The 27,661-nt window shown below is 39.8% G+C and overlaps 1 protein-coding gene across 3 annotated transcripts in view; it reads right to left on the bottom strand.

The window, feature by feature from the left end:
• RPS6KC1 (ribosomal protein S6 kinase C1) overlaps positions 1 to 27,661 on the bottom strand; it is a 1,896,815-nt gene that overhangs the window by 126,400 nt on the left and 1,742,754 nt on the right. For all 3 annotated transcript variants that reach the window (XM_044055506.1, XM_044055508.1, XM_044055507.1), the window contains one exon: positions 26,339 to 26,421. In XM_044055506.1, the coding sequence (XP_043911441.1) occupies positions 26,339 to 26,421 (83 nt within the window). The remainder of the gene's footprint in view (positions 1 to 26,338; positions 26,422 to 27,661) is intronic.

The raw sequence follows: 27,661 nt of genomic DNA, 5'->3' as shown, positions 1-27,661 counted from the left end.
AAAGATGCTACAACAGAACTTTAAACTCATTTCAAGTACCGTTTGGTAGAGTTGCAGAGAAATCAGTCCTTGGGGCACTATTCTATAGTTCTTACTTTAAGGATGACATATCTTTTATTGTTACTTGTGCAGACATGGATTCCTATTGATTTAGTCATTATAAACTAATAATGAAAAATTACACATTTTTTGCAGCCCATCTATGGCTTATAAGCCATGCAACAGTTTTGCTATGTAAGCAACTGTTTTTAATTAGCTTGGTGTTATCAAACATTACCAGTCTTCTAGCTTCTTGTAGGTAGATTATGCAAAAAGATCTAGGACAGTTTTACCAGTCAATACAATTAAAATATTAATTATTTTTACATTCAGAAAACTGCATGTTATCTTTTACTAACAGTGTTGGACTGTAATGTGCAAACTGAACAAGTCAGTGGCAATTATTTACTGCATAAACTGAAATTATGTGCTAAATGAGGATGTTGATCTATGTGGAACTACATGTGGTGCTGCACAAACGCATATTTTCTTTTTTGCATATGGAATTCTGTTTAAAATTAGCTTTTGCAATAAATGTTCCTTTTACGTACAAAAAACATTTATTCACTGGAACACTAGTCAGAATAAACTGATTCTGATAATTTCCCTTCAGGCAGTTTCTGACTGTAACCAACATTTTCCTACAAAGATTTACCAAGTTTAACTTTGTTCTTTTTTGAAATTGTTAAAAAGTTATACAGTAACAAATCACCACCTGTTTTTATGTCTATTTCTAATTACTTGTTTGAAAAATCTCAGTTTATTTTTTTTCAATAAAGTTGTATTTGTGCAGTAAGCACTGATTTGTTAACTCGAAAAAAAGACTATGGCTATTATTAAAAATATAAAAGTGGATAAACCTGAAACGTGAAAACCAGAAAGAGCCCTCAGTTGAGCATCTCGCTTCAACAGGATGTAAAACAGTATCAGAGACTTAGTTGTTATTGTGATTGTTATTAGTAGTGGTAGGACTACAGTGTTAGCTTACCTGTCCAGCAAGCAGTGTCACTGGGAAAGGCAACATGTGACAAAAGTCTGGCATTCAATTTGACAGGTGTAATAGGACACTGGGGTACTCCATCTTCTTTGGTGGCTGAGTGGATTTTTTTGCAAGAAACTAAACTTTATCCCACCCTAAGAAAGATGATCAAGCATTGGTCAGTCTTTCACCTTTTTCTGTTCAGATCATTTAGCATCCAGGCCCGCAACTTAACCTTTTTTGCTGGTGAAGCTGTCAGAACTTTATCTCAATCTACAATAGAGCTGACCTTTATCAAATCCTTAATTTCTTGTTAAATCCTTGAGTTTTTACCTCATGGGACCATAATAAAGAGACAGGTGAAATAGAAGCATCTGGATATACTGTAATGTGTTCCTTCTCCATTTAAAAGTATAGCACATTTTCTGACAGTGCTTCTCAATTTGATACTCAGAAGTGAGAATTTCCTTTGACTATTGTCCTGGGCAAGATGGAATGTGGATCTGGAATACAATCAAACCAATTAATAGAATGGCTGAGATACTCGAGTAAACCTCCAAAGTCTGAAAGGGAGTGTGTCGGGGTGTGGAGTCTACCCTGTTCTGAACATGATCTACTAAAGTGATGCAGAGCTAGTACACAATTTCAGCATGTCAAGGAAGTTTTTTCTTGCAATAAGTGGGCTTTTCGTGTTCTAATACATACTACTTTTAACTCCTAAAATGATCTGATCAGGTGTACAGTAACGTACTACTTTGATGCAGAGGTTTGATCATGCAAAGATGTATTAAGAATATTATGCTGATTATACTGTGAGAAACCATATTGTGTCATCCAAGCATAAAAGCACATCTCAGTGACAAATGCATCACAACACCCTTGCACAGCTGCCAAATAACAGACATTAAAGTGAAAAATGTTGTTCTTTTTCAAGCCAGATCTAGCACAACCACTGCAGAGTTATAAGGAATGTACTTACTATCCTTTTATGGAATGTCCACTATTTATTATTCAACTTTATTTAATCTCCTTTCTCGAGGGATAGCTACAAGCTCAAACAGTGAAATTACAGAGGTTCTAACAGAGACATGATTAAATCAGCTCGAAAAGGAGTAGTACTGCTGGAAGTGAATTCATCCTCAAGTTTTGGTGAGTACCTTCATGTGGTGGACCCTGCTTTTAGGAAATGTCACCAAAACAATATTAATATACAGACTGTATCTTACATAGCATATATCATAGAAAGAGCAGGTTAGAAATAAAAAAGACAGCTGGGAGCACAAGTCCCAAGACAAAAAAGTGCCCAATCCTGGTATGTGCACTGGTGCCAGGAATTGAAAAAATGATCGTGTTGAATCCTCAGGACATGGAAACATTCTTACAATGGGGTTAGGCCAGGCTCAGGGGAGGATGACCCCCTGCTATAGAAGGAAGCAGTAGTCCACAAAAACTGATCGGCTAAAGAAGAGACATAGAGATGACACAGTCATCCTGGTCCTGTACATGCTTATCAAAAGGTTAAGACTTAGTGTTCACAGTACAATACTCTCCAAAAACTCTCCTTAAACAGAATACACTCAACCTCTCACTGAAATGATAAAAAGTACAGTTTTGTACCTACCATAAATGTAGATGTTCGAAGATCCACATTGCTGCAGTCCTTACACTTGGGTAGTCCACTGTCCTCGGTCGGCCCGAATATCAAAGTATAAGGCTGACGTCGGTCAAGGCGCATTTGACTGACATCAGGACGTCAGGGTACAAATGCGCATGACCGACGTCATATCCTCAGTCTTTTCTTGCCCCAGATGTCAGAAGACCCTAAAACTAAAGGTCAAAACCAAAAGACAGCAAACAACCAACCAACCACCTTTGCACTAACTATATGTACAATATATACAATATACACAATATGTACAACCCAACCCACACAACCGCCTCTAACTTCAGAGGGGAAGGAGGGTAAATTGGACTGCAGCAATGTGGATCTTGAACATCTACATTTATGGTAGGTACAAAACTGTACTATGTTCTTCATCTCACATTGCTGCAGTCCTTACACTTGGGTAGAATCCCAAAGCAGAGGTAAGGGAGGATGGCTAACTACAAGGAAGCAGGAGCTGCCAAAATGCCCTGCAAAACAGCAGTGGCAAAACCAGCCCTGGATTTAGAGTAAAGTGGCAGGTGATAATGCCTAGAGAAAGTATGCACTGAACTCCAAGTAGCTGCCTCCAAAATATCCTTGGTTGCCACTCCCTCAAAAAGCTGTTGATGTGGCAGTAGCCCTAGTGGAATGAGGCCTAATCCCAGCTGGAACCTCCTTGCCATGATGGGAATAACAAAAAGCAATGCAAAACCCAATCCACTTAGAAATAGTTTGTTTTGACACAGGCTTGCCCTGAGAACTCAAAGCAAAAGAAACAAACAACTGCTGAGACTGCCTGAACCCTTTAGTTCTGTCCAAATAATAACGCAACTGCCTGTGTACATCTAAAGTGTGCAAAATCTTTTCCCCTTTATTTTGGGGATTTGCATAAAAAGTAGGCAAATGAATAGTTTGGTTTAAAGCCACACTAGAAACCACCTTAGGCATAAAGGAAGGATTAGTACGTAATGATACCCTATCCTTATGGAAAATCAAGAAAGGCTCAACCGCCATAAGGGCCTGCAATTCAGAAACCCTTCTTGCAGAGGTAATTGCCAACAAAAGCAGTCTTCCATGATAAATATTTCAACTCAGAAGTAGCTGCAGGCTCAAAAGGTTGTAGAGTGAGTTTCTCCAACACAAAATTGAGATCCCAAGCAGGAGTAGGAGCTCTTCGTGGGGGTCTTATATTCTTTGCCCCTCTAAGAAATTGCTTGAACAAAGGATGAGAAAACAATGGTGGGACACAATCATAGTGAGCGAAATTGCTGCAGCATGAACCTTAATAGAAGAGAAAGACAAACCTTTGTCCAATAACTCTGTAAGATATTGAAGAGCCACACTCAAATTAGGCTCAGAAACATCAAAATCTTTGGCTGCACTCCAAAATAAAAATCTCTTCCATTTATCTACACTTTCCTTGTACTAGGCCTTCTAGCTTCCAAAATCACATTCAAAACTTGTTGTGGAAGTTGAGACCCTCTATGGTTCAAAACAGAATATGCCAGGCCGTTAGGTGAAGAGAGTGAAGTTTGACATTCAGCAAATGGCTGTTCTCCTGTGACAACAGGTGTGGAATCGAAGGCAAAGGCCATGGAGGCTTCCGTACCAGACTTCTCAGTAATGGGTGCCAGTGCTGTCGAGGCCAATCTGGAGCTATTAAAATCATCCTTGGCTTGTCCTGTCTGACCTTTAGAAGTACCTTTGGGAGGAGAGGCAGAGGAGGAAAGGCATACACATGAAGATTGTTCCAATTGAAAGAAAGAGCGTCCACTTTCCAAGCTGTGGGATGAAACCTTTTTGTGCAAAACTTTGGCAGCTGATGGTTTAGTGGAGAAGCGAACAGATCTATGTCTGGAGTTCCCCATGACACTGTCAATTTCTGAAATACATGAGGATCCAATTTCCACTCGTGGGGATCCATAATTCTGCTCAACACATCTGCTAAGGAGTTCTGTGCTCCTGGCAGAAACCTTGCCTGAAGATTGACCTGTAAACTGAGAGCAGTCTCCCACAAAATCATTGCTTGCCTGCATAGAGGATAAGAATCGTTCCCCTTGCTTGTTGATGTACCACATGACAGTTGTGTTGTCTGTTAGAATCAACACCTGCCCTGGAAGAAGTAAATCCTTGAAAGCTATTAATGCAAACTGGACTGCTAACATCTCCTTCAGGTTGATATGTAGATGTTGTAGTCTGGCAGGCCACTTGTCTTGTATCCACTTTCCATTTAGATGAGCTCCCCAAGCTTTGTCTGAGGCATCTGTCGTTAAAATCTGTCTCGTCTCTGGCTGGTCACAGAGAGTCCCTTGTTTAGGTGACATTCCTGAGCCCACCACAAAAATTCCTTTTGAATGCAAGGTATTATTTGAATGACAGTGTCCAGATCCTGGCAGTGCTGTGTCCATACATTTTGAGATACCATTGTAGCTTCCTCATATGCAGTTTGGCATTGGGAAGCACCAGAATACAAGATGCCATGAACCCTAATGCTTGAAGGACTGTCCTTGCAGTCAGCACGGACTGATGAGATAGTTGATGGAAGTAAAGGGATAGACTCTTTTGTTTGTCCGGGGTTAAAAGGCCATCTGGGATGCTGTATTCAGTCTCACACCCAGAAAGCACATGTCCTGAGAGGGTACTAGACTGGACTTTATTTCGTTCACAGAATACCCTAGGCATCTTAGCACTGCTATCACATATTCCAAATGATGAAGAAGCTCTTCCCTTCCTTGAGCCAGAATCAGGCAGTCGTCCAAATAAGGATAGATCTGTATTCCTTTTAGCCTGAAGAAAGCTATCACTGGAGCCAGAACTTTCGTGAACACTCTGGGCAGTAGATAAGCCAAAGGGCAATGCAGAGAACTGATAGTGAGAAGTCCCAGCTCGAAGCAGATACTTCCTGCAACTTAGTCTGACAGGAACATGAAGGTAAGCCTCCTTGAGATCCAAAGTTACCATCCAATGATCTTTGCCCAGCAGAGGTAAAAGCTGCTGCAACGTCAACATTTTGAACTTGGGAATGTCCAGATAAGTGTTGAGGATAGATAAATCCAAAATTGGTCTCCACGTGTTCCCCTTCTTTGGTACTAGGAACAGGCGAGAATAAAATCCTAGACCCACTTCTGGCATAGGGACCGGCTGTATGGCCCCTATTTGGAGCAACAGAGAAACCTGCTTGTGAGCCTCTATTCTTTGTTGAGGAGGAACGTCTGGCATGCCTTTGAAGGGAGGCAAGGTATGGAAATAAAACCTGTAGCCGTGGTGTATGATATCCAATACCCATCTGTCTTGGGTAATTAAACTCCAATTTTCTTTGAAAAGTGCCAACCTTCCTCCCAAAGGTGCTGCCAGACGAGAAGGCTCTGGCAGCTGAAAAGGTAGGTCATTGGGTCTGTTTACGAAAGGACTGACCCCTGCCCTCACCCGAAGACTGTGCAGGAGAACTCCCTGTTCTAGGCCTGAAAGAGCCCTGAGCTCTGCCCCTACCACGTCTAGATCTACCCCTAGACTGGGAATCATAAGAAGGATATGTCCACCCCTTAGTAGGCCAATTTCTACTAAACTTTGGAGGCTGGACCTGCAAAAAATCTTTAACAGTCTGCATAGACTTAGCCTTGTCCTCCATTTTCTTTAAAACTGTCTCAACAGGAGGACCAAACAACACGTCAGATTGTAAAGGAGCATCTAAAATCCTTGTTTTAACATGATCAGACAAATTCTGATCCCATAGCCAGGCGTGCCTGCGAAGAACTGACCCAGTGGCAGCCACCCTAGACGAGGCCTGTACAGCATCAAAACCACATTGCAAAGAATGCTTACCCACCTGTTCAGAAACATGCACTAAATCTTGCAACTCTTTACAATCAATACCTACTGCCAGAGCATCAACCTTAGACTTTAATTGTGAAAGGAGTTAGTTCTGGTATTTTAACATGTGAAACTGGCAATTCAAAGCCCTCATAGCAAGAGTGGAAGAAGTATAAACTTTCTTTCCCCATCTATCCAAGGCCCTAGCCTCTTTGTCTGCAGGAACCGGATTCTTAACAACAGAAGCCTTAACACCTTTAGGCCCCTGACTAACAGTTTCTGGGTCAGCCCTAGGACTCTTAAAAAGATACTTATGAGCTTCAGGCACCCTGTAATACCTATCCGGCTTAACAGGAGCAGGAGGCAAAGAATCAGGATTAAGAGAAGCCTCTGTAAAACACATCTTCTACTACAACCAAAACAGGAGGTATAGCCAAAGGCCTATGCTGAGGTAAAACAAAAATTCCCTAAGCCTTTTCCTGGAATCAGAGAAGTCCTGACCTTCCCACTTAAAATGCTCCCTCATGGAATGAAGAGTTTCTGAAAAAGAAAAATCCTCAGGAGGAGAAGCAGAAGGAGTAGAATCATCCACATCCGAATCAGAATAAGGAGAGTACTCCTGCAAGTCTTCAGCCGAAGACTCTGAAACATCTGAAGCCTGCTCAAAACAGCTCAGGCTCCATCCTAGGTCTCTTATCAGGAGGGGGCATAGAACCCCTAATTAAAGTAATCAAATCTTCTGCCATTTTAAGCATATGCTTCTTGGGCACAGTACCTGAAGAGCTAGGGGTAACACCAACTGAAGCCAAACTTGGCCTGCCCCTGGGAGAAGCCTTTGAAACAGAAGGAGAGGGCCTAGCCACCCTAGGAAGGGAGGGGAGTATAGTAACCTGAGAAGCCCCCTCAGCCTGACCTGCCTCCTGAGAGGCCACATCTTGCAATAATAAGGTCTCACCCTGGGAACACAAAGAAACGTCCGGAACCACCGCTCCACCGACACCTCTAAAGAACCGGCGTCCGGTACAGGCGGTTCTTCTAGCCTAGGCTTAACTGCCTTGTCCTTGCGTTTCTTGAAGAAGCGCCGGAGCATCCCACGGCATTTTATAATTACACCTCTTCCCAAAGACTAACCTTGCACAATCCAACCTTCTCTTTATAGTGCGTTTATTAAATCTAGCACAAGAGCGACAGCCAACAACGTCGTGCTCAGGCCCTAAGCAAGGAATACACAAAGTATGATAATCTCTATGTATCTGTTTCCCACAAGAAATGCAATTATTGAGTCTGTCTGACATTCGGTAAATCACTGAGTCAAGAAAATACTAAAATATTCCCCAGCCAACTTTGAACTCGGTCTGAAACTTGAAATCGAAAAATCTCAGAACGCCAACCGGCACTTGCAATGCTGCTTCTGCATCGGACCATGCGGCAAAAAAGACTGAGGATATGACGTCGGTCATGCGCATTTGTACCCTGACGTCCTGATGTCAGTCAAATGCGCCTTGACCGACATCAGCCTTATACTTTGATATTCGGGCCGACCGAGGACAGCGGACTACCCAAGTGTAAGGACTGCAGCAATGTGAGATGAAGAACATCAACTTTTATACATAACTGCTGCCCATACACTCCACTAAGCAACAAGTAGGCTTTCCCTTTAGTAACTTTCATCTCTGAAAAATCTTAGAATGTATAAGTGTAAGTACTGTTTGTGTATAAACGTAAATGGAAATGTAACTACTCTGTGTTTAACTGGAACTTAGTATAATGCAATGAAAGCAAACGGGGCTTTTCTCCCTGGGACTTTGCTGAAAAAGGGTATTACCCAGTCAAATTTTCATAGTAAACAAAAACAAATACATACATAAACAAGTTGTATGACAATCATTTAATATTTATAGAAAATGTAGACAGTTTGCAAAGAAATAAAAGATAAGTTAGTCTAACACAAACAGGAACTGCAATATGAAGTGAGGGAAATTCAGGTTTATGGTATACTTAGAGAGAAAGTCACTGAAGAGAATTTGATAGAAGTAAGGAAGAAAGTGAAGAAGGGAACGTAATATAAGGAATGCAACAGTACTTGTTCATACTTAGGGATATAGTTTATCCTGGTTTTGAGCAGGAACAGATCCAGATTTTAGCTATGCACACTTTCAGAGTGGTTTTGAAAGATGGGAGGGAGAGTATTGACTTGAAGGATACAGGTAATGAGTTCCGGGCCTTAGCAATCTTATACAAGTTTAGACAATGCCAAGCTGATTTGATAGGTCTGTAGACAAGACAGAAGTTTTTGGTCACTGGATTACAATTACCAACTGGCCCCACAATTGTGCAGAATGTTTTTTAGTGCTGGACTGGCAGATGGATGCTGGATAATTTTATAGATGGTAAGAAGGTGTGTATGTTTCTTCATAAGGCAGTTCTAACCAATTTAGGTTTTTTAGTGCGATGCTATGGTGGTTCCTGAAAAGGGTATTTGCTGCAGGTTTAGTAACTTTGTTATAAAGCTGTTGAAGTTTTAATTTTTGTGAAGCCTGGAGGTTAGTACAGATGCGAGCGCTATAAAGAAGTGTGGGAAGGAGATAATTAGTGGCAAGTGTAGATTTAGTTGCGCTTGTGAGAAAACGTTTGTCTCTTTAATGCATCCCTAGTTTTTGATAAGTTTTTCTTTTGCAATTTTGTATATGCAGGTCGATTGTAAGATTATCATCCACTATCACCCTTAACAATTTGCTATGAAAACTGACTTCAATGGTTGTATAATCAAGAGAGAGGACCTTAAATTTAGTTTCTTCTTGAGAGAGGGATTTGGGGGAAAAAGTAGTAGCTTGGTCTTTTTTGGGCGTCTATATTACCTTACTGAACAATGAAAAGAGTGAACGCTCTTTCATCGGTCTGAAAAGGTAGAAACCCCTAAAGAGCAAAGACACAGAACAGCTATGCAAATAAAATAAAAAAAAATTCAAACACAAAATGAGGCATGGTGCCTTCGCCCCCTCAACTCCCCCAATGTGGGGGGCTGTGCCCCCCACACACACCCTACTTAAATATACCAATTCCGAGATCACACCATAGTGGAGGAAATGGCAAAGTCCCGAAGACGGCCCACCGATTGTTTTCCCTGGGAAAAAAATCGATGGTCCATGTCTTCTTTGTTTAGGGGTTTCGACCTTTTCGGATCGATGAAAGTGTGTTCACTCTTTTCATTCGATAAGTTAATATAGACCCTTTTTTGGGAATGACCATGAGTTGTAAGTTATGAAGCCATGTTTCAGTGGCTGTTAAAGCTTCCTGAGTAATTTTTTTGGAGATGTACCATGTTATCAGATGTGCAAATGAGATTGGGATCATCTATGTATTGTATTAGGGTGGCCTGTTGAGTGGATGCGTACAGAGTGTCGATGAAAATGTTAAAGAGGACGGGATCAAGGACAGAGCCTTGTGGCACCCCAGTGGCAACTGGAAGGTAAGGAGAGAGGATGGAGTGCCATATTACTGACGTATGCCTATTGGATAAGTAGCTAATGAACCACAGAATGGCAGGCTGACACAGACCCAGTGAGGACATTTGAAACAGAAGTTTGCTGTGATGATCTGTATTAAAGGCTTTAAACAACTCTAGAAATAATGAAGAGACTGATTTGCCATACTCTCTAGCTTTACTGACAGTATCTACATAAGTTAGACGGGCAGTGCTAGTACTATGGTAAGGATGGAAGCCATGCTGTGTAGAATACAGAAGTTCTTCCTGCAGGAGATAGTGTAGCAATTGTTTTTTGAATACATTTTTCAAGTATTTTGGTGAGGGGGGGATAAGATTGCTATAGGTCTAAAGTTATTAATGTCTGTTGAATTTCCTCCTTTGTGCAGAGGGATAATGTGTGACTTTTTCCAGAGACAGGGAACATGGGATTCCTGGACTGACCTATTTTATAAGGATTAAGACAGGACAGGCAATGCTACTGGCTGCTCTTTTTAAGTACTCGCTTGGAAGGTCATCAGTTGAAGAAGAGCATGGTTTAAGTTTAAGGGTAGTTTTATGTAGGATGTGGGCACAGATTTGAAGGTGAAAGTGGAAGAGATATTTGAAGAAAAATGCAGGCAAAGTCAGCCAGATATGGAAATTTTACAATACAAAATCTTGTAAGTTATGAAGCCATGTTTCAGTGGCTTCGTAAAATAAAGAAAACAATGGGAAAATGTTTAAAAGATGATTAGTAATAGAGATGTTAAAGAAAGAAAGAATTGAAGTTATGGATTACCTGTGAAGTGAAGGATTTACTGTACAAAATCCAACACAGATAATGTCACAGCATGATGGAACAAGTTGACAAAAATAGCTAGTTCACAGAAATAGCTAGTTGTCTTTACATACTTTAACATCTTGTCTGACAACTTTGTTACTATTATAAACGACAAGAAACTATCTTAACTTGCAACATTTACTGTATATACTGTTGATAATCAATATCTTGTTATTGTATTAAAGCCAACAACCTGTAATGTTGTTTATTATTGCTGCAACTTTGTATCTCTACTTATCATGTACATGATGTGGAGCTTTTCTCCCCGGGCATTTGCTGAAAAAGGACCTGCATCCAATTGGAATTTCCTGGTAAATAAATAAATAAACTAATAAGAAACAGGTGAAACAGGAAGCATCTAACTTGCCACATGATGATAATCTGGAGCCTTCAGTAGGAAACAAGTACAAAAGTTCATTTAGAGTTGCACATGATGGAGGCAATGTTGTGGAGTGATGGGCCAATGAGTTCCCATACGAAGAAGCAGCTGATGACACAGAATGCAGCTGAAAAAGATATGTCACAGGAAGATGTTCTGGAACTTTCTGCAGAATGGATGCATGTAATAGAGAACAAGGAATGTGTTGTCAGTTTAGAAGAAAATGATCTAAGGAAACAGTTGCTTAATTTAATAGAGATGGATAGACATAATTAAGATTGATGAAAGATTACAGAGAGCAATTACTGAGAGTAAGACCCAAAATTTCAGAAGTCTGATAAAACAGATGAAGACATTAATCAAGACTATTAACAGAAATGTATGTGATATAACAAAAGTAAACAGGATATATTACTGTGAAGCTAAATTAATAAAAGATAGTCTTAAAAACATACGGTGACAAAGGAAGGGAATAACTAAAAGGACATCATGGAAGCATCGAATAGAGAAAAGAATAAAGCAATTAAGACAAGAAGTTTCACTGTTAGAAGAATATAGAAGAGGAAACATATCAACAAAAAATACTTAGAAAGATAGATATGGCACAAGCAAAGCACAGTATCACAAAAGACCAGGACCTATCATACCACTACTGCAAACAATAAACTAAAGATATCATCACAGGCAGAAAAACCTAGAAGATATGCAAATAAATATAAAGGAATACTATAAAACAAGCAATTCATTGATGGCCCAAAAGGTTTTATAGAGAGCTGGGAAACAAAGCAAAAGGAATAGAAACACCAGCAAAAAAGAAGAAACAGACACATTTTGGAGTAATATTTATGACAGGGTTGCCACCTTTTCAAATGCCCAAAGTGGGACATTTTTTGTAAAAATGTGAGATTTTGCAGGACAAAGGACAAGATGCAGGTGCAAAGGACAGAGCTTTACATTTTTGACAAAATAAAAGCTTATTTGTGTAGCATTTGCGTTACCTAAGCTACTTCATATAACATGTGTTTCAGATATAAAATAACTGTTTAATGCAACTATTAACGAAATCAAAGGAAATATTTTCGTCCTAAAATATCACGGCATTTTCCATTTTTCAGTTTTTGTTTCTCAGGACACAACTGCCTAGAGACGGACTATCCTTTATAAAAAGGGGCAGGTGGTATCCCTGAAGACCATGTGGAACATAACAAAGATGCTGAATGGGACTTCCAAGATGGCTGTACAATGAGCAACAGCTTGACTTCATCTCTCCCTTTGTGAAAACAGAAGATGAGAAACTGCAACCAAAGATACTGTCAATTTGAGTAAAATTGAGTTACTGGCTAGTAAGTACACTGCATGGATGCCTGCAAAAAAATAACCAAGAGAGTGTAAAACAAAATCAACTAGAAATGGTGAAGAGAAAATACTGACTTGGAAGAATCTAGCAGCTGTTTAGCAAAGGCAGTTCAGGTTCCACCTTTGGCAAAAGACATGGCTTCCAGTCATTTAGATGAAAAAATAAGCCAAATGTGCTCAGAACTGATTAAAATAAACAAATGACTGAAGGAGTATATTAACTTGAATAAAAAAGTTGGGAAAAATGGAAGAAGCTTTAAACAGATATTCAGATAAGCTGATAAAACTGAAAAAATCAGGGGTTGAAATAAAGAAAAGGCTGGCTGAATATGAGACTGCTCAAGAAGAGATGTTTCAAAAAATTGTAGACTTAGAGAACAGAGCATGTAGGGAAAATCTGAGAATTTCTGCTGTGAAAAAAGAAACTAGAAGGCACAGACTGCAGTAATTTTATTAAGGCACAAATAAGAAATTGGACTAGTATTCCACAACACGAACTGTTAATTGAAAGGGCACACCATGTGTGTTCCTCAAATATGACCACGAGAAAGCAGCCAAGACCTTTATTAGTAAAGAAGCAACCCTACCAGCAGAAAGAGTTAATCCCAAAATAATTGTGGCAAGAGGGCAAAGTATTAAAAGTTGGAGACAACAGAGTGTTTGTGGAAAATGATTATTCACTACACACCAGGCAAAAGAGAAACAAATGTATTCCAATAATCATGGAACATTAAGAGGTAATCCAACAGTGTTCAGAATATTTTTTTCCTGGAGGATCAAACTTAATATCTGATGCAGAACAAGCTACATAGGAAATGCAAATGTCTGTCCAACAAAAAATGAGCCATCAAGCAGAAGGGGACTCTGTTTCTTATTCTTATGATAATAAAACACACAGAGAGACTTTGTCAGAGAAACATTTTCCACTGTTCCAAAGGAAAATGGTTGAGGAAAGCACAGGAGTTGACCACATAAATCGGGAGTACAGTAGAATTGAGCTGGAATCTGGATTAGGGAGATGGAGATGAACAGGAAGAAGACCAGCAACATGGAAATTATTAAATAAATGTGAGACTGCAAAGCATCAATCGCATTTGTGAAATATGGCTGTATAAGAATAAGTAGAAAGAGGGAACTTTTGTTGACTGTTAAACTTATCTGAAACTGAAAAGCATTTGCTTCACTTCATATCATTAATGTTTGGAAGGACTCGGAGGAGGAGGCAGAAAAAAGGTAACTATATAAAACATTTTTTTTTTAACAGTATTTCTATGAAACTTTGCACAATATAAATTGCTTATTTCATAGAAAAGTATTCTTAGTTGTTCTTGTATGTGATAAAGTTATTAAACAGGTGGCTTTTTTCTTCTTCTTCTCTTTCTTTCTTACATAGGTGCACAGGTGTAGGCATTACAATGGGAAAAGAGAAGAAAAGCTAGACAAAAGCAAGTTTAACTTAGGCTGTAATCTTGATTTTTTAAGGTGGGTATAAAAGTACACAGATCATAATTTATGTAGAGCTGACATGTTTTGGCTTACTTCTGCACAGGTGAATATTCAGATTAAGACCCTTGGCTTAGTCTGATAACACATTTTAAGTGGAAACAAGTAAATATGACAGCACTGAATATAATGAAAAGTTTTTCTTTAGCAAAAAAAATTTCAGCTTCTCTTTCAGGCTGCAACAGAGGAATTCATTTAGCTGTTTTCTCTTACTTTTCCATGGAGGCAAGCTGATAATAGGGCAATAAAAGACAGAACACTGGTTTCTTTATGGCTAAAAGTTAATGATTTCTGAAAGTATGCAATTAGTTTTCACATTTGGGCAAAGGGGAATAAAGATAAAGATAAAAAAGACACCAACTAGTATAAGTAGAAGCACAGGCGACAACATGCATCTTAGAATGGATAACCTGGATAACCACAATTTCTGGTTAACTACAGCATGTGTTAGCAGCTATTTGGCACAAATATTCCTAATGGGAGGGTTAAACTATTATTTGAAAATGTACATAGCTCTATATCTTTTGTATTAAGTCAATAGATTCTGGAAGTTTTTTTGGAGGTGTGTTGGTTTCTTGTTTGAGGGTTTTTATTAAAATAAAATGTTTTCTAAAAGGTGACATAGGTACCAATATTGATAAGAAAAAATTATGAAGGATTAACCTGCTAAACATTAATATGGGCATTTATCACAAAAGATGGAATTAGGCATTTAAAAAAGCTGCCATATATAAACAGGTGGGAATAATGACTTCTTAACATAATGGTGACTCTTGCCATATTACCTTGGAATGTTAATGGTCTCAAAGGTATAGTCAACAATGAAAGAATAATTAATTATATGAAGAAATGCAGAGTGCAAATAGCTCTGCTACAAGAGACACATTTGGAAAGAAATTAGCATATGAATTTGATAAAGAAAGGATTTCAGCATGGATATTCTGCAACATGTTAGGGACAAAGGGAAATAAATGTACTTGGATTAATTACTAGAGGAGCTCCAGTAGTGAAAGAAGAGGGGAAAATACATAATAACAGATTTGCAACAGTAAGTGGCTAATGCCAATGGATGATGGTTACACTGGCAAATATTTATATTTCACCTAAAACTGCTATTTTGGAGCTTAAAACAATTCTGTAAGAAATGACCTGCTTTCAGCAGGGAATATTACTTACAGGTGGGAACTGGAATTTTATTTGCAACAAGGATATAACTAGGGAGTCTAGAATAAGTAGTTAATGCCCCTAGTAATAAAGTAGGAAGAAACAAAAATACAGTAAAAGCAGATGAGTAAAGTGCAATTTTATATATATATATATATATATATATATATATATATATATATATATATATATATATATATATATAAAACAACAGAAAACAAACAAACTGATTTAAACAAGTTACCCAATTAACCAGAAAAAGCTCAAAACTGAGCCCTGTTCCAGCAGTCTTCAATCAGACAAGTTCTAACTGCACACTCCTGCCACTAGGGTGCAGGGGAACCTTCTCCAAAAAAAGATGGCCTGGATCAGTGCTCAAGTTATACAAATAAAGCTAGATTCAGCAGGCTTGAATCTGGTGTATGCTACAGCAACAAGGCGCACCAATTTCAGAAAGAAACAGTTCAAATAAGCAGGCATTAGGGAGAGTACCAAGAAGCATGCCATCTGGTACATCTAGAAGATCAAAATGGGGCCTGAGGGGTGTGGGTGGGGGTGGGGGACTTTACTGGTTGGTACTCTTTTATTTGTATAAAATTACCTTATGGAGGAGAAAGAAAAGCTAAGGATAATACACCACCATAAATTATTTCTTAAAAGGACTGCTCTCCCACAGTGCCAGTGGGCATTAATAAATGTTTGTTACTCAATAGATGTTTAGTAATCGGAAAAGCAAGAGAGGTGTACACATGTGAACCAGGGCCTGTATTATGCTAGCAGACAAGAAACAGCTGCTATAACCACTCCTCTCATTCAGCATAGTCTGTCATACCTCTGACTGTCCAGATTTTTGCAGAATGTCTAGATTTGTGCCATATATTTTTGGAGTATTCCTCATAAAATTTGAGGGTTTCAGGCAAAATCACTGAGGACTAAAGTCACTAAATAATAGCATATATTTGAGTTTCAAACTTCATATCTTTCAGAAAATGCATGCAAATACAAAACCTGTTATCCTAGCAACCTTCTAAATTTAAAAGAGCAAAATTTAAAATGAGTCCCTATTTTTTGGCCCATTGTCCCCCAATTATTTCAGGCTTTGTCCAGATTTCTTGAACCAAGAGGTTGATTGGTATGTAGTCAATGCATTTATTTATAACACATGCACAAGAGTGGAGACTGGACATATCAACAGCCTTTTGGATGAAATCATAAGAGGCTGCAAAGCTGAAGGTGTGTTGGTAATGATGACTTAGACAGAACTAACTTGTTTGAACTCTGTGACTTCTTGATGGCCTAGTTAGAAGACATGTTATTTTATTCTTAGTTTTATTCATTAGCTGGCCAGTTAGGTAAACTCACCCAGGAGGAACATGTTCAGACACAATCTTGGCATGTAAAGAAAATAAGCAGCTAAAGGTTATTTCAGTAAAAAGCAGCTCCAATCTGCCATAACCTCAATATGATCAAAGAAGGCATATGAAACAACACAGACTTCCTTACCAGGTAAAGGAGTAACTTCAAGTTGGAAGTGGCATAAGTAACACTTCTACAATGTATCTGCAAAATGCATTACCTCAAGGAGTATATTACTAATTAGAATACAGTTTGAGAACAGAGCTTTCTTTCTTGTCTGCCTGTCTGTAGCCGCACAATGTTGGGAAATACTCGAGTCTTACACAGGAACAGGGTGCCAAATGGAAGACTGCAACATGGATCAATGGTCAAGAGTAAGGGACATATGACAAGATAAAGGAGCTTCAACACCATGGTGTCCAAACCAGTAAGGCAACACGTCAGGAAGTCATGGATGGTGTTACGCCTCTGCAATGGCCCAGTAATCAAGGATCCTCAATCCTAACCACTGGCAACAGTGGGGAACGTACACACTAGGTGGAGACACAGTAAAGGGTACTTTCCCTTAAGAGCACACACAGATCACAGTCAGTCTGGGGCTGTTTCTCCGTCTTTCTCCAGACCAAATCAAGATCTCCAGTACCCTCTCTGTCAAAGCAGTGCTTCATGTCCCTGCCTAAGTAGTTGACACACACACTCTTTGAGATTTGATTTATATACAAACACACACACTCCTAGTAAAGGCTGGCACAGGTTTACTAGCTATACCCCTTCTGCCTAGACAATGAGGTAGTTCTGACTGCCACCAGCCACTCTTTATCAGCTACTTTAAGGACCTTAACAAAGGGTGGCCAGTCCTACTGTGTAATGTTACTATTAATCCAAATTGTAGTTTGACCAAGAGCCAGGTTATTAGGAGTAGCCTGCACAGTGTCACCAAATAGATATGCAAGTACTGTAAGAGCTTAAATATTTCTAAACAGACCAGCCACAAGTGAAATGTTTAAATATATCTAATAATAAATAATACTAGAACAAGAAAATACTCAATAAATCATCATAGTAACTTCAGAGGTCAAAATCACAGGAAATATTTAAAACAACATTACAGGATAAGTTCAAATAAAGAAAACATCTAAGCTATACTTCACTATATTCCTGTCTGAATCTAAAAGAGTTTCTATGCCCTACAAAACTTACATCAAGGCAAAGTGAATGGATGCTTCCCAGATGATGCTGTCAGGTCAAAGACAAATACAAAATGCCCCCCCCCCAGATAATTCTTAAATTAATATCAAATATTACTACTGGGTTAGCTTGGATGACACTGATTTTTGTCACCTGACTTTAGTTCCCAAGCCAAACCCCCATTGTAGAAACTATCAGCATTTTAGCATCTCCCTGTGAAAAATACATCTTTCTGAGATCTTTGCAACTGCTGGAAGACATAAAAAAATAAAACACAAAACAATGCAGAAATCACCCTAGTTCTAGACATCCTGTCTACTTGCTGCATTGAAATGAACTTTTATAGCACAATCATAAAACAATTTAATTTCAACTATTTTCTTGAAGTTTTTCAAGTTAACCATCTATGTTCTAGTTCCCACTGTTAAAATATATACATTTACACAATTACAATAGTTTACATACAATTCTGTTCTAAGCCAGCAGGGCATGCTGTGGTTATATTTTAGCTCAGTGCATAACATACAGTTCTAACACAGTTGTAGCACAAGCATATGAATCATGTTGATATTCACAAATGACATATGATTATTTACAAAATTCCATTTAGCTGTGCTGGCAGTATCTCTTTCTATCACAGTTCTACATAAATCATATTAATATACACACACACGACATATAATTATTTACAAAATTCCAGCTAGCTGGGCTGGCAGTATTTCCCTTTGTCACAGATGGACAGAAGTATTAGACTGAGAGCAGGGAAAGCAGTGCTCCAGAAATGGCTGTTTGCAATTATGTCACAGAGAGGACAAAAAAAAACGAGACTGGAAAAGGATGGTCAAATCAACCATATCAACTGGAAGGTAAACAGGAAAGTGTGCTGGTGCTACACTAAGCAGCTAGCTGGGTCATCCAGTTTACCAGGTAGAATGGTGAAAAACTGAAAAAATCCACATTAGCATGCCCAGAGCTTTATGGACTGCTGGCAGGGAAATTTGTAGTCTGGATAAAGTAGGATGTGTTGACATCATAGAACAATCCAGCAGAGTACAAAGGCCACTGATGGAGAGGTGGGTGATGTGGCATGCCCTGGAAAATGTATCAGATAATATCTCAGGCACAAAGAAAGAGGGCTGGTATGGTGGTGAAAATATATCTCAACCAGTAAGTAATGACAGTGGAAGATCAGGCATTTATAGCTGTAACACCCATTGTAAGGTATGCGGCAAAGGAAGAGGGCCAGAACAAAGTGGTGATCATTGTGATGTAACAGAAAAGGCTGGATCTATCACAATTAGTTATGTGGCTCATGGCTAGGGGACTTCTGAATGAGAGGACTTTGGATATCCAATGGAGAGCCCCCTGGGAACATCCAGTTTTGCCACTGGTATACTTTTTTTGTCCTCTCTCTGATGGAATGGAAGAACAGGATGGTCTACAGTATTTTTCTTGAATGCATGTTAAACATTGCCACTTGTAGTTGATGTTGAGTTGCAGCCAACTTACATCATAACAATCATGTAGTGGACCTCCAACACAGTCACAGCACACCACTTTTGCACAGCCGATCTGCAGGGGTATGTTCCCCTTGTCCCAAATCTTGTGATAACAGATAGAGGAACAAGATCTGCAGCTGAACTGCTCCAGTCACCCTTCCTATCCAATGGAGGTGAAACAGTTATTGGTGCTGGTCTTTCTACCTTCCAATGAAGTCAGAGATGCCTGTCCACCCACCACCCCCCTTGTCAAACAGTTCAAAGGAACTACATTCTGCATCAGTTAAACAAATGTAGGAATTGCAGTAGTAGACAGAGCCAAATAAAGCACCACAAGGCCCTTCCTTCTGGTGTGTTCATGCCCATTAAGTATCTGGAAGTTCCAAAGATCAAAACTAAGTGAAAGGCAGGAAAAGGAAGCTGCAGTCCTTCATGCTTTGGCAGTCCTTGAACTTTCTCATGTCACTGAAGAAAGGTCAGCAGGACAGGGTGGATATCTTGCTAGAGCAGCTGCTATGAGGACTGTCATCATCTTTGAAGAAATGCCACTCGAGAGGACAGATCAGTTTGCCACTACAGTGACCAGATGGGAGACATACAGCTTACTGACTACATCAGGGCCATGGCACATCATATCCACATGCAGGATGTGTCCTGTATACCGCAGAATAAATGTTGTGGAGCATTTTGGAGGTCACCACCTCCTTCAGCTGGGCTTGTTTCTGTGGAGCTGCTTCCCTCTCTGAACATCTGCTTTTGGTGTCCTTTGCCACACTGTTGAGATCACCTTTCTATAATTACATGCCAGCTGCTGCATTACTCCCCCATGGTGACCAATATGGATATTACTTTTCTTGCAGCCTTTGGAGTGTCCGATGCTCATAGATGGCGACTTTTCATGAGATGAACAAATGGATGGATTGAAAAAAATATGGCAAGAAGATGAGAAGGATGGAAGGAAGAGCTTGGTCTATCCAAAGGCCAGGCCTATGGGGCAAGGAAAAAACTGCCCAGAAAGTGGTGAGTTGTCTCAGTCTAAAAGGGGCACACAAGAAAACATGACTTCAGTTTTAGAAACATTTTTTGCTCTCTGCTCCTTTGGGATTATGATGCTTTACCTCCATGACCCAAATGAACCTGTCTTTCTCTAGAAGTAAACAGTCCTATGGCCCATTTGTTCCTCATAGGAGTGACAGGTATGAAGTTGACACAGTTGTCATCATCTTTCTCAGGAAATCAGTACGTTTTTACTTTCATCCTAACCATTCACACTGTGCCTGTCCCATACCACATTCACGGTTTGGTATGTAGAGGGCATTACTGAAATGTGACCTGCCTTTCACAGGCCCTGCCTCCCTTGAAGCACATATCTTCAAGTGGTATCCAGTCTCCAATGAGAAGTGTAACATGGAAACTGCACTCTAGGCATGCATACCCATGTAGTGAGTCACAGCCACCTCGCTCCTCTAGGATACCACAGCAGGCGGCAGCCACTGACTCACATCCTCCCCTGCCAGCTCCTATAGGCTTCCTAGTCACTACTCAAACTTTGGTAGCAGGCAAGATGACTGCACATTGAGTAACATCTTTATTCTAGCTCTCCCAGTACAAAAACAGATACTCAGCAGATAAGGCCAGTAGACTTGTGTTTATGGGTAAATTTCAGTAACCAACTAATAAGTGTACTGCCTGGATAGCAGGAAAAAAGAAATACAGAAGACATGGAAAAAATCAGCTACAAAAAGTGAGGAAAAAACACTGATTGGGGAAAGTTCTGCAGCTGTTCAACAAAAAAGCAATGCAACCTCCAGACATGAATTCCAGTAACCTACAGGAAGATAAAAGACAACTGCACACAGACCTGGTTAAAATAAACAAAACCCTGATGGAGTATATCAACATAAACTCTGATAGCCATCAACACAGGGATGTATCCCTCTATGCCACAGAGTGGCTCCAGTAGCCTCAAATGCTCTGAATATAGCCACAATGTTTGCATCTATAAGCTGTCTTAAACCCTATTTCTCTTGGTGAAATTTGTTAGAGTGAAAGGATTATTATGAAGTTTTGGTGTGACCTAAAGCCATGTTATGCATCACACACACCACTGGCTGGACACACAGACAGTATTCATACATCTTTGCAGACATGTGAAGGAATATTCATCATATCTTAGAGGTTACTTGTTTGGGGGAGTGGAATGATGGCTGCAAACTTCCATAATTTTTGGAAGACATAGAGAGAAGTTGAGACACACAAGGAAATGTGATAAAATGCCTATACACTTTAATCAAGACCAGGGTAAGTCTATATCCATTCTGTACCTTGGTCACCTTGCTTTGAAGAGGGGGATATAACTGTTGTAACCCTCCATAACTCAGGTTCAGAAGGAAAGGGAAAAGATGACATACATAATGAATTGCAAAGAAATGCTTACACACATTAATGAAGCGCAGGTCTAATCTTCAGTTATTTAATCCTGTGGTAAGGGAACTTAGATGTTTCAGAATGCCATTGCTGATTTTTATGAAACAAAGTATAGATTGTTAAAAAGTATGTTTGGTGTGGTACTTAATCTAATGATGCTAAGAGAAGCTGGAGGTGGAGTGAGTTAAGAATTCAAGACCCTGAAACTGACCACAAAATTCATTAGGTTGACATATTTAAAAGAAAGAAAATGTACTTCTTTCCAGAAGGTTATGGAACTGATGAATATGGATCAATGCTTCTGTCTGAAATATGCTGCTTTATTCCTTTGACATGTTTCTACAGAACTTGTGTGAAGTAATGCAAATATAATGGTTCATGGTGGATTTGGGAGCCATTGCTGATTCTCCACAAGATTTTTTTTTTTACTTTAGCAACACTTCAACTCTCTGTTGAGCCACCTGAGGCATCTTTCTTTCACTTATGCTGCTGGAAGACAGCATTCCGAAGGTGGTATTATGAGTAAGAGACAGTAGGAGGCAGCAAAATGTGAAATTATATTAAAAAGGACATGATACATGTCTAATAACATACCTCAAAGAGTTCAGAGAACTCAAAGGTGTGAGATGGCTTTCACAGTGGAATAAAGGATAGACACAGATTAGTCTTTAAACTGATTTTAGCCTTCTAGTTACAAGAATGCAAATGGTCACACAGGACCAAAGCTAACAGTGGTTGCTGTTCAAATGTTGCTTGTCCTCTTGGTCTAGGACAACTTTAAGGTAGTACTGCTGCCAGTAAGCAGATATGGTTAAATCAGGGGTAGTAACAAGTGTTAATCTGAGCTCAAGTTTAGCAAGGAACTGTCTCTTTTTATTCCTAACAGTACTAACCTCTCCAAGAATTAAGTAATGTAGGTCTCCAAAGATACACATGACAATTATAACTGTCATCCACCAGGTTTGTGAAAGTGGAGGAATTATGCGCATGGAAGTAAGTGCCTTCTTGGTAGCCATTATGATTGCTTGTTCTTGTAATTCACAACTGATTATTTTTTCCTTTACTCTGCCACCTCCCGATATATCTCAGCTGTCACTCACTTCAGCAGAGGACCAAACGGCTGTGGGTGATTTAAATGGCTGTGCATCAAGATGTTTTCTATCTAATAGATCTCTTGAATAAGTACAATGTCAGTGTCTTAGATTTGGGCATGCATCCCTAAAACGTTGAGCCAGGATGAAGTTCTACCACTTAAGAATTTCTAGATCACTTCACCTTGCTAGCCCCCAAGTCTCCACATGGGATCAGCAGAACAGCAGGAACATTGCTACCCTTCCCCGTGACTTCCAACAGCTTCTCAATTCAATTTTGCTGCAGTCTCCTCTGAAGTCCAAGCTCATTACCCATATCTGGGCATACCTCTGAAATGTCCATGATTTGATCTGAAAATTTTGCCCTGTCCTTCATAAATTTGCCCTATTTCTAGTGCTTATTCTGTGCTGTAGAAAATATTCCAGTCTGATAGAACTAATGCAGAGTTTTTGTGATGTTCCATAAAGTCTCGCTTTGTTTTTTGTAATACTAAGAATCAACTTGTGGTTGCTGTACAGGAAGGAAAGGTTTTACTGTAGCTGTAAGAGAGTGCAATACTGAACTCATCGATAAAAAAATAACCTAACCATGCAGCAGCTGTATTACAATAATAATGCAAAAAGTGCTGAGCACTGATACAATCACATAGAGCTACAGGGTGATAGAGCACAATATAGTGGCAACTGTAGGCACTTGGAACTATCTGTACTGTGACTGCTACAGTAACACTTACATTACAAGAGGCTACATCTGAGCAGAATTCAGGACCAAATCAGCAGAGCAGACACCTTATCAACCTACTCTGGGCACCACTATTGAATCACAAAACTCCACATAACACTAAACAGTGTGCATGTAAGAAATTTAAGTAAAATTGGAAATCAACTTGGTTTGGGATTGCTGTAGTGGTTAAGCTATTTACTCCAGAGATAAAAGGTAACAGGCTTGAGTCTCACCTTTGAGGGAAATTGGCTAGGCTTAAAAGCATACAAGGGCAGCTAGCCTAGTACTTATCTATGAAGAAGCAGACATGAACATGGGCAGCTTCGGAGTAAGAACTACTCTATAAAATCAAATAGCAAACCAACAAGCTTTCAAACTGACTTGTTCTTCAGGTCAAAAGAAAATAGTCAAAAGCAGATCAGACTTGATTTCATCAAAATTGTTAAAACACATCTCATATTATAAAACAAAAAATAAAACACATCTGTAGTTTGTTATTCATCTAATTTCTTTTAATAAAGCAGTTCTTACTCCACCACTATAGGACGTACCTCTTCAGAGAAATGACTGCAGAGGGTGTGTTGAGTGTAACTGAGCATAGCAGGTACAATAAATAAAACACATATGAAGCACCAAATGCACTAACCATAACATAAATAAATCAAGGAAAAGGAATGTCATTAAACTATTGTAAACACCACACTAGTAAATGTCAGTGCCAGAAGGAATGATGGTCCTGGAGAGGAGGAGTCAATTGGGTGCACAGTCTTTTTCATCACAGTTGATAAGTATCCACATGGTCAGTTCCTAGCTCTCACTGCTACATTCCAGCCCCATAGCAGCAAACAAAGGAGGGAAGGATATGCTGAATCCCTCACATCTGTACCTCAACAGTCATGGAAAAGGGGGCTTGGGATGAGATATGTGGCTTTGTTTTTTCAGTGTAATCTTCTTGCATGGCAGATAAGGAGTGATGGTTGAAGTCTTCAAACCTTCTACTTAGGGAGCTCTGAATCTGAGGAATTGATCCTGTAGATTTGTCTTAAACTGCTTAAAAACTTTTCACTAACCTGCTGATAGAAGAATGAAACCATGACACAACTCATATCTCTGGCATTAAAGTCCAACAGCAAATGTCAGCACTGGGCTTACAAAACACTGTAATCTTCTATCCTCATCAGCAGTACCTGTACACAAAAAGCCAGCAATTTCAAATAACACTTCTGCTGAACTCTACAAAGGAAAGGATGTCCTCCCTGTGGTCACATGGGTTTCCTAAAGGTGCTCCGGTTTCCTCCTACATCCCAAAGACATGCTGTAGGTGGATTGGACACTCTAAATTGGCCCTAGGTGTGAGTGTGTGCCTTCTGTGGAAGGTTGGGTGCCGGGCTGGCAACTCGACACCGTAAAACTCCACTGCCAATCATGAGCGGACAGGTGATCCGCTGTGGCGACCCCTAACCGGGAAAAAGCCGAAAGAAGAAGATTGTGGAGTGCTAACATGAGCAACCACAGTGGTTGTTGTTAACTCACAGCTGGAAATAAATGAACTAGTCAAAGGGCACCTGATAGACATTAACTTTGTGTTTGTTTCTTTTTGTTAAAATTAATCACATCAAAAGTCCAATTTGATGAGTTAACGTGCCATGCAATTACTACATTATGGAGCTTTGCTGGGGGACTGCACCCCTCGACTACCCAACCCCCACCACTCTCTTACTATTGCAAATATCCTCAGTCAACTACTTCAGGGGAACCAAAACAAACTTGATGAAATGGACTTTTGATGAGTTTTCTCGTGAAGAAAAGAGCTGCTCTCATAAATTCATTGGTAATATAGACACTAAGGAGACCCAGTATGAAAGTACTAAAGAATCTGCCATGGAGCAACATCATCTGTTAGTGGAGGTTCCAAGTGGATTACCTGATGACTGTGACATTTCAGTGAACTTGTGACACATACATGCCTTAAGTGCTCTTTAGCGATCTTATTCGATTTCCACATCTGGTCAGGCTACATTCACAGCAGGAGACACAGAAGCAGCACATTATTCCGCTTCCCATGATGCTCCTCCCTCCACAAAAGAAAGCAGCACAGTACACAAAAAAGTTGAAGTGCTTAGCACTATGGAAATGGGCTTTACAGTACTGAAAGGTCGCCTATCCAAATGTCGGCACTTGAAATGCAGAGTGCCAACAAGCTGAAAAAAAATACCAAAACTACAGTAGAAGAGAAAATCTCCAACATATGTCTTCTCCTATAAACTTCTTTTTTGCAGTGGGACAAGCCACCATTTACCCCCCCAGACTTATATATACCAACTCTAAGATTGCATACCTCGAAGAAAAAGGAAACATCCTGGTAAATGGCCATCTCGGACATGGTATATGTAAGTCCGTTCTTTCAGCCATTCAAGACTCTGTGTTTTGGGACTCACTGTAGCAGGTCCCAACATTTCAAATGGTTACCGTACTTGAACACCGTAATCTGCAGTTTTTAGCACTCATGACAGCTAGGCAAAAGAAGTCATATGCAGGTCACCCGGAACAGCAACAATGGCACTTTGCACCATGACAAACAGGGAACAAGGTCAATGATAAATCTGTAAAGCAGGGCATTCAATGGTAAGAAAGCTGCAGATCCTTGAACAGCTAAAACACCTAGTTACTTAATGTCAATAAGCCTGACATAGCAGCACAGAAGACCTGGATTGTGACAGTCTGTGGAAGAAATACTGCCCTGCTAAGGCTGCAATGACATCAAAGAGAAGAAAACAAACCAGGGCTAATCCTGCGAGCACAGCTACTGCAAACACAAGATTCTATTCAATTTTGAATGTCAACTGGGCAATTGTGTAGTACAGTGCTTACCTTTCCAGTAAGGAGCTCGAACAGAATGGCACCTAGGCTCCACCAGTCACAGGCTTCTGTTTCTTCCACTATACTTTCAACCTCTAAACACAAGACAGCAAACATTTCAGAGGAGAAATAAGTGAGTTCACTACAAACAGCTGGCTGCTAATCTTAAAAAACACAGCACTAAAAAAAAACACAGGTCACCACTGCACATTGTTAGTTGAGTAACTAAAAAAATGAATTTACCATGGATTGCTTCACCACTTTTCTATGCAGTTCCATGGAAAGGAAAACTACAGATGGCTGGAGTCGGCTGGAACTTGCTCTTGCAAAACTAGTGGACTGAGTGCTTTTAGTCTTTTATAATTTTACCTCAGGTAAAACAATGATGTTATTTCAGTTTGTAGTACCAAATGTTTACAGGAAGTCCTTTCTAGGCCAGTAGTCCAATACTCATTACCCATGGCTTTTCTGATTCCCTTATGCTACATGCAACTCAGGCATATTTTTTTGTTTGCTTCAACTCAGGACCTTGCCCAATGCCACCACCACCGGCACTCAAACAGCCCTTTCATCTGAATGTACAGAAGCTAGGCATTCCCGACCTATGCTACAGGACTAGGACCCATTTGTTCCTGCCTGGGAAAACTAATCAGCTTTCCACTCACTGGTAAGTGTGCCACTTGCTGGTCCTGGGGGAGTGGCTGAAAATACTTTCTCTCTGGAAACATCCCATTATCATCCTCGATAGGTTCTCTGAGCTCTTGAATCACTATCCCTTAAGGATCAGTGTGGCTCCACACATCAAATTCCCCTCAACTGCCAGTGTGAGATGCACTGTGACAGTATGACCTAGGAAGGATCGAACTCCATTTGGTAGCACCAAGTTCTCCCCTCAGGTGTCACTCTTGTGGCAAAATCAGACATAGCCCCCCAAGACTGGACAAGCCAGCAGTGCCCACTCACTACTACCATCTCTGACCAAATACAACAGCCTAAGCAGTCCCTTAGACATGGAACATCTGCGGCATAGTCATGGCTATATCCCTCCATGCCACAGAAACATCTGTAACACTACAAACTGTCTCTCCATTATGGATACTTGCAAGCCAAATCAGTATTGGAAACATTTTGTTTTGATTTCAAAAGACTCTAAATGCCAGTGTTTCCCCATGAATCTTGCATGTGGGTAAGGTACAAGAATTATAGGTGACCCATGGATGGGCTTTACATTATGTCAAACTCTCTAGTTTTGCCTTTTAGCATTCCAGAAATAATTCCACAAAACCGATTGCTAACAAGACAAGAACACTGATGAATCTGCAGACTGTTCCAGCA

The sequence above is a fragment of the Protopterus annectens genome, chromosome 1.part2, assembly GCF_019279795.1.
Source record: "Protopterus annectens isolate FY-2018-M chromosome 1.part2, PAN1.0, whole genome shotgun sequence".
Taxonomy (NCBI): Eukaryota; Metazoa; Chordata; order Ceratodontiformes; family Protopteridae; genus Protopterus; species Protopterus annectens.
The sequence above is the reverse complement of the archived record's forward strand: the minus strand, read 5'-3'. Positions and strand labels throughout refer to the sequence as shown.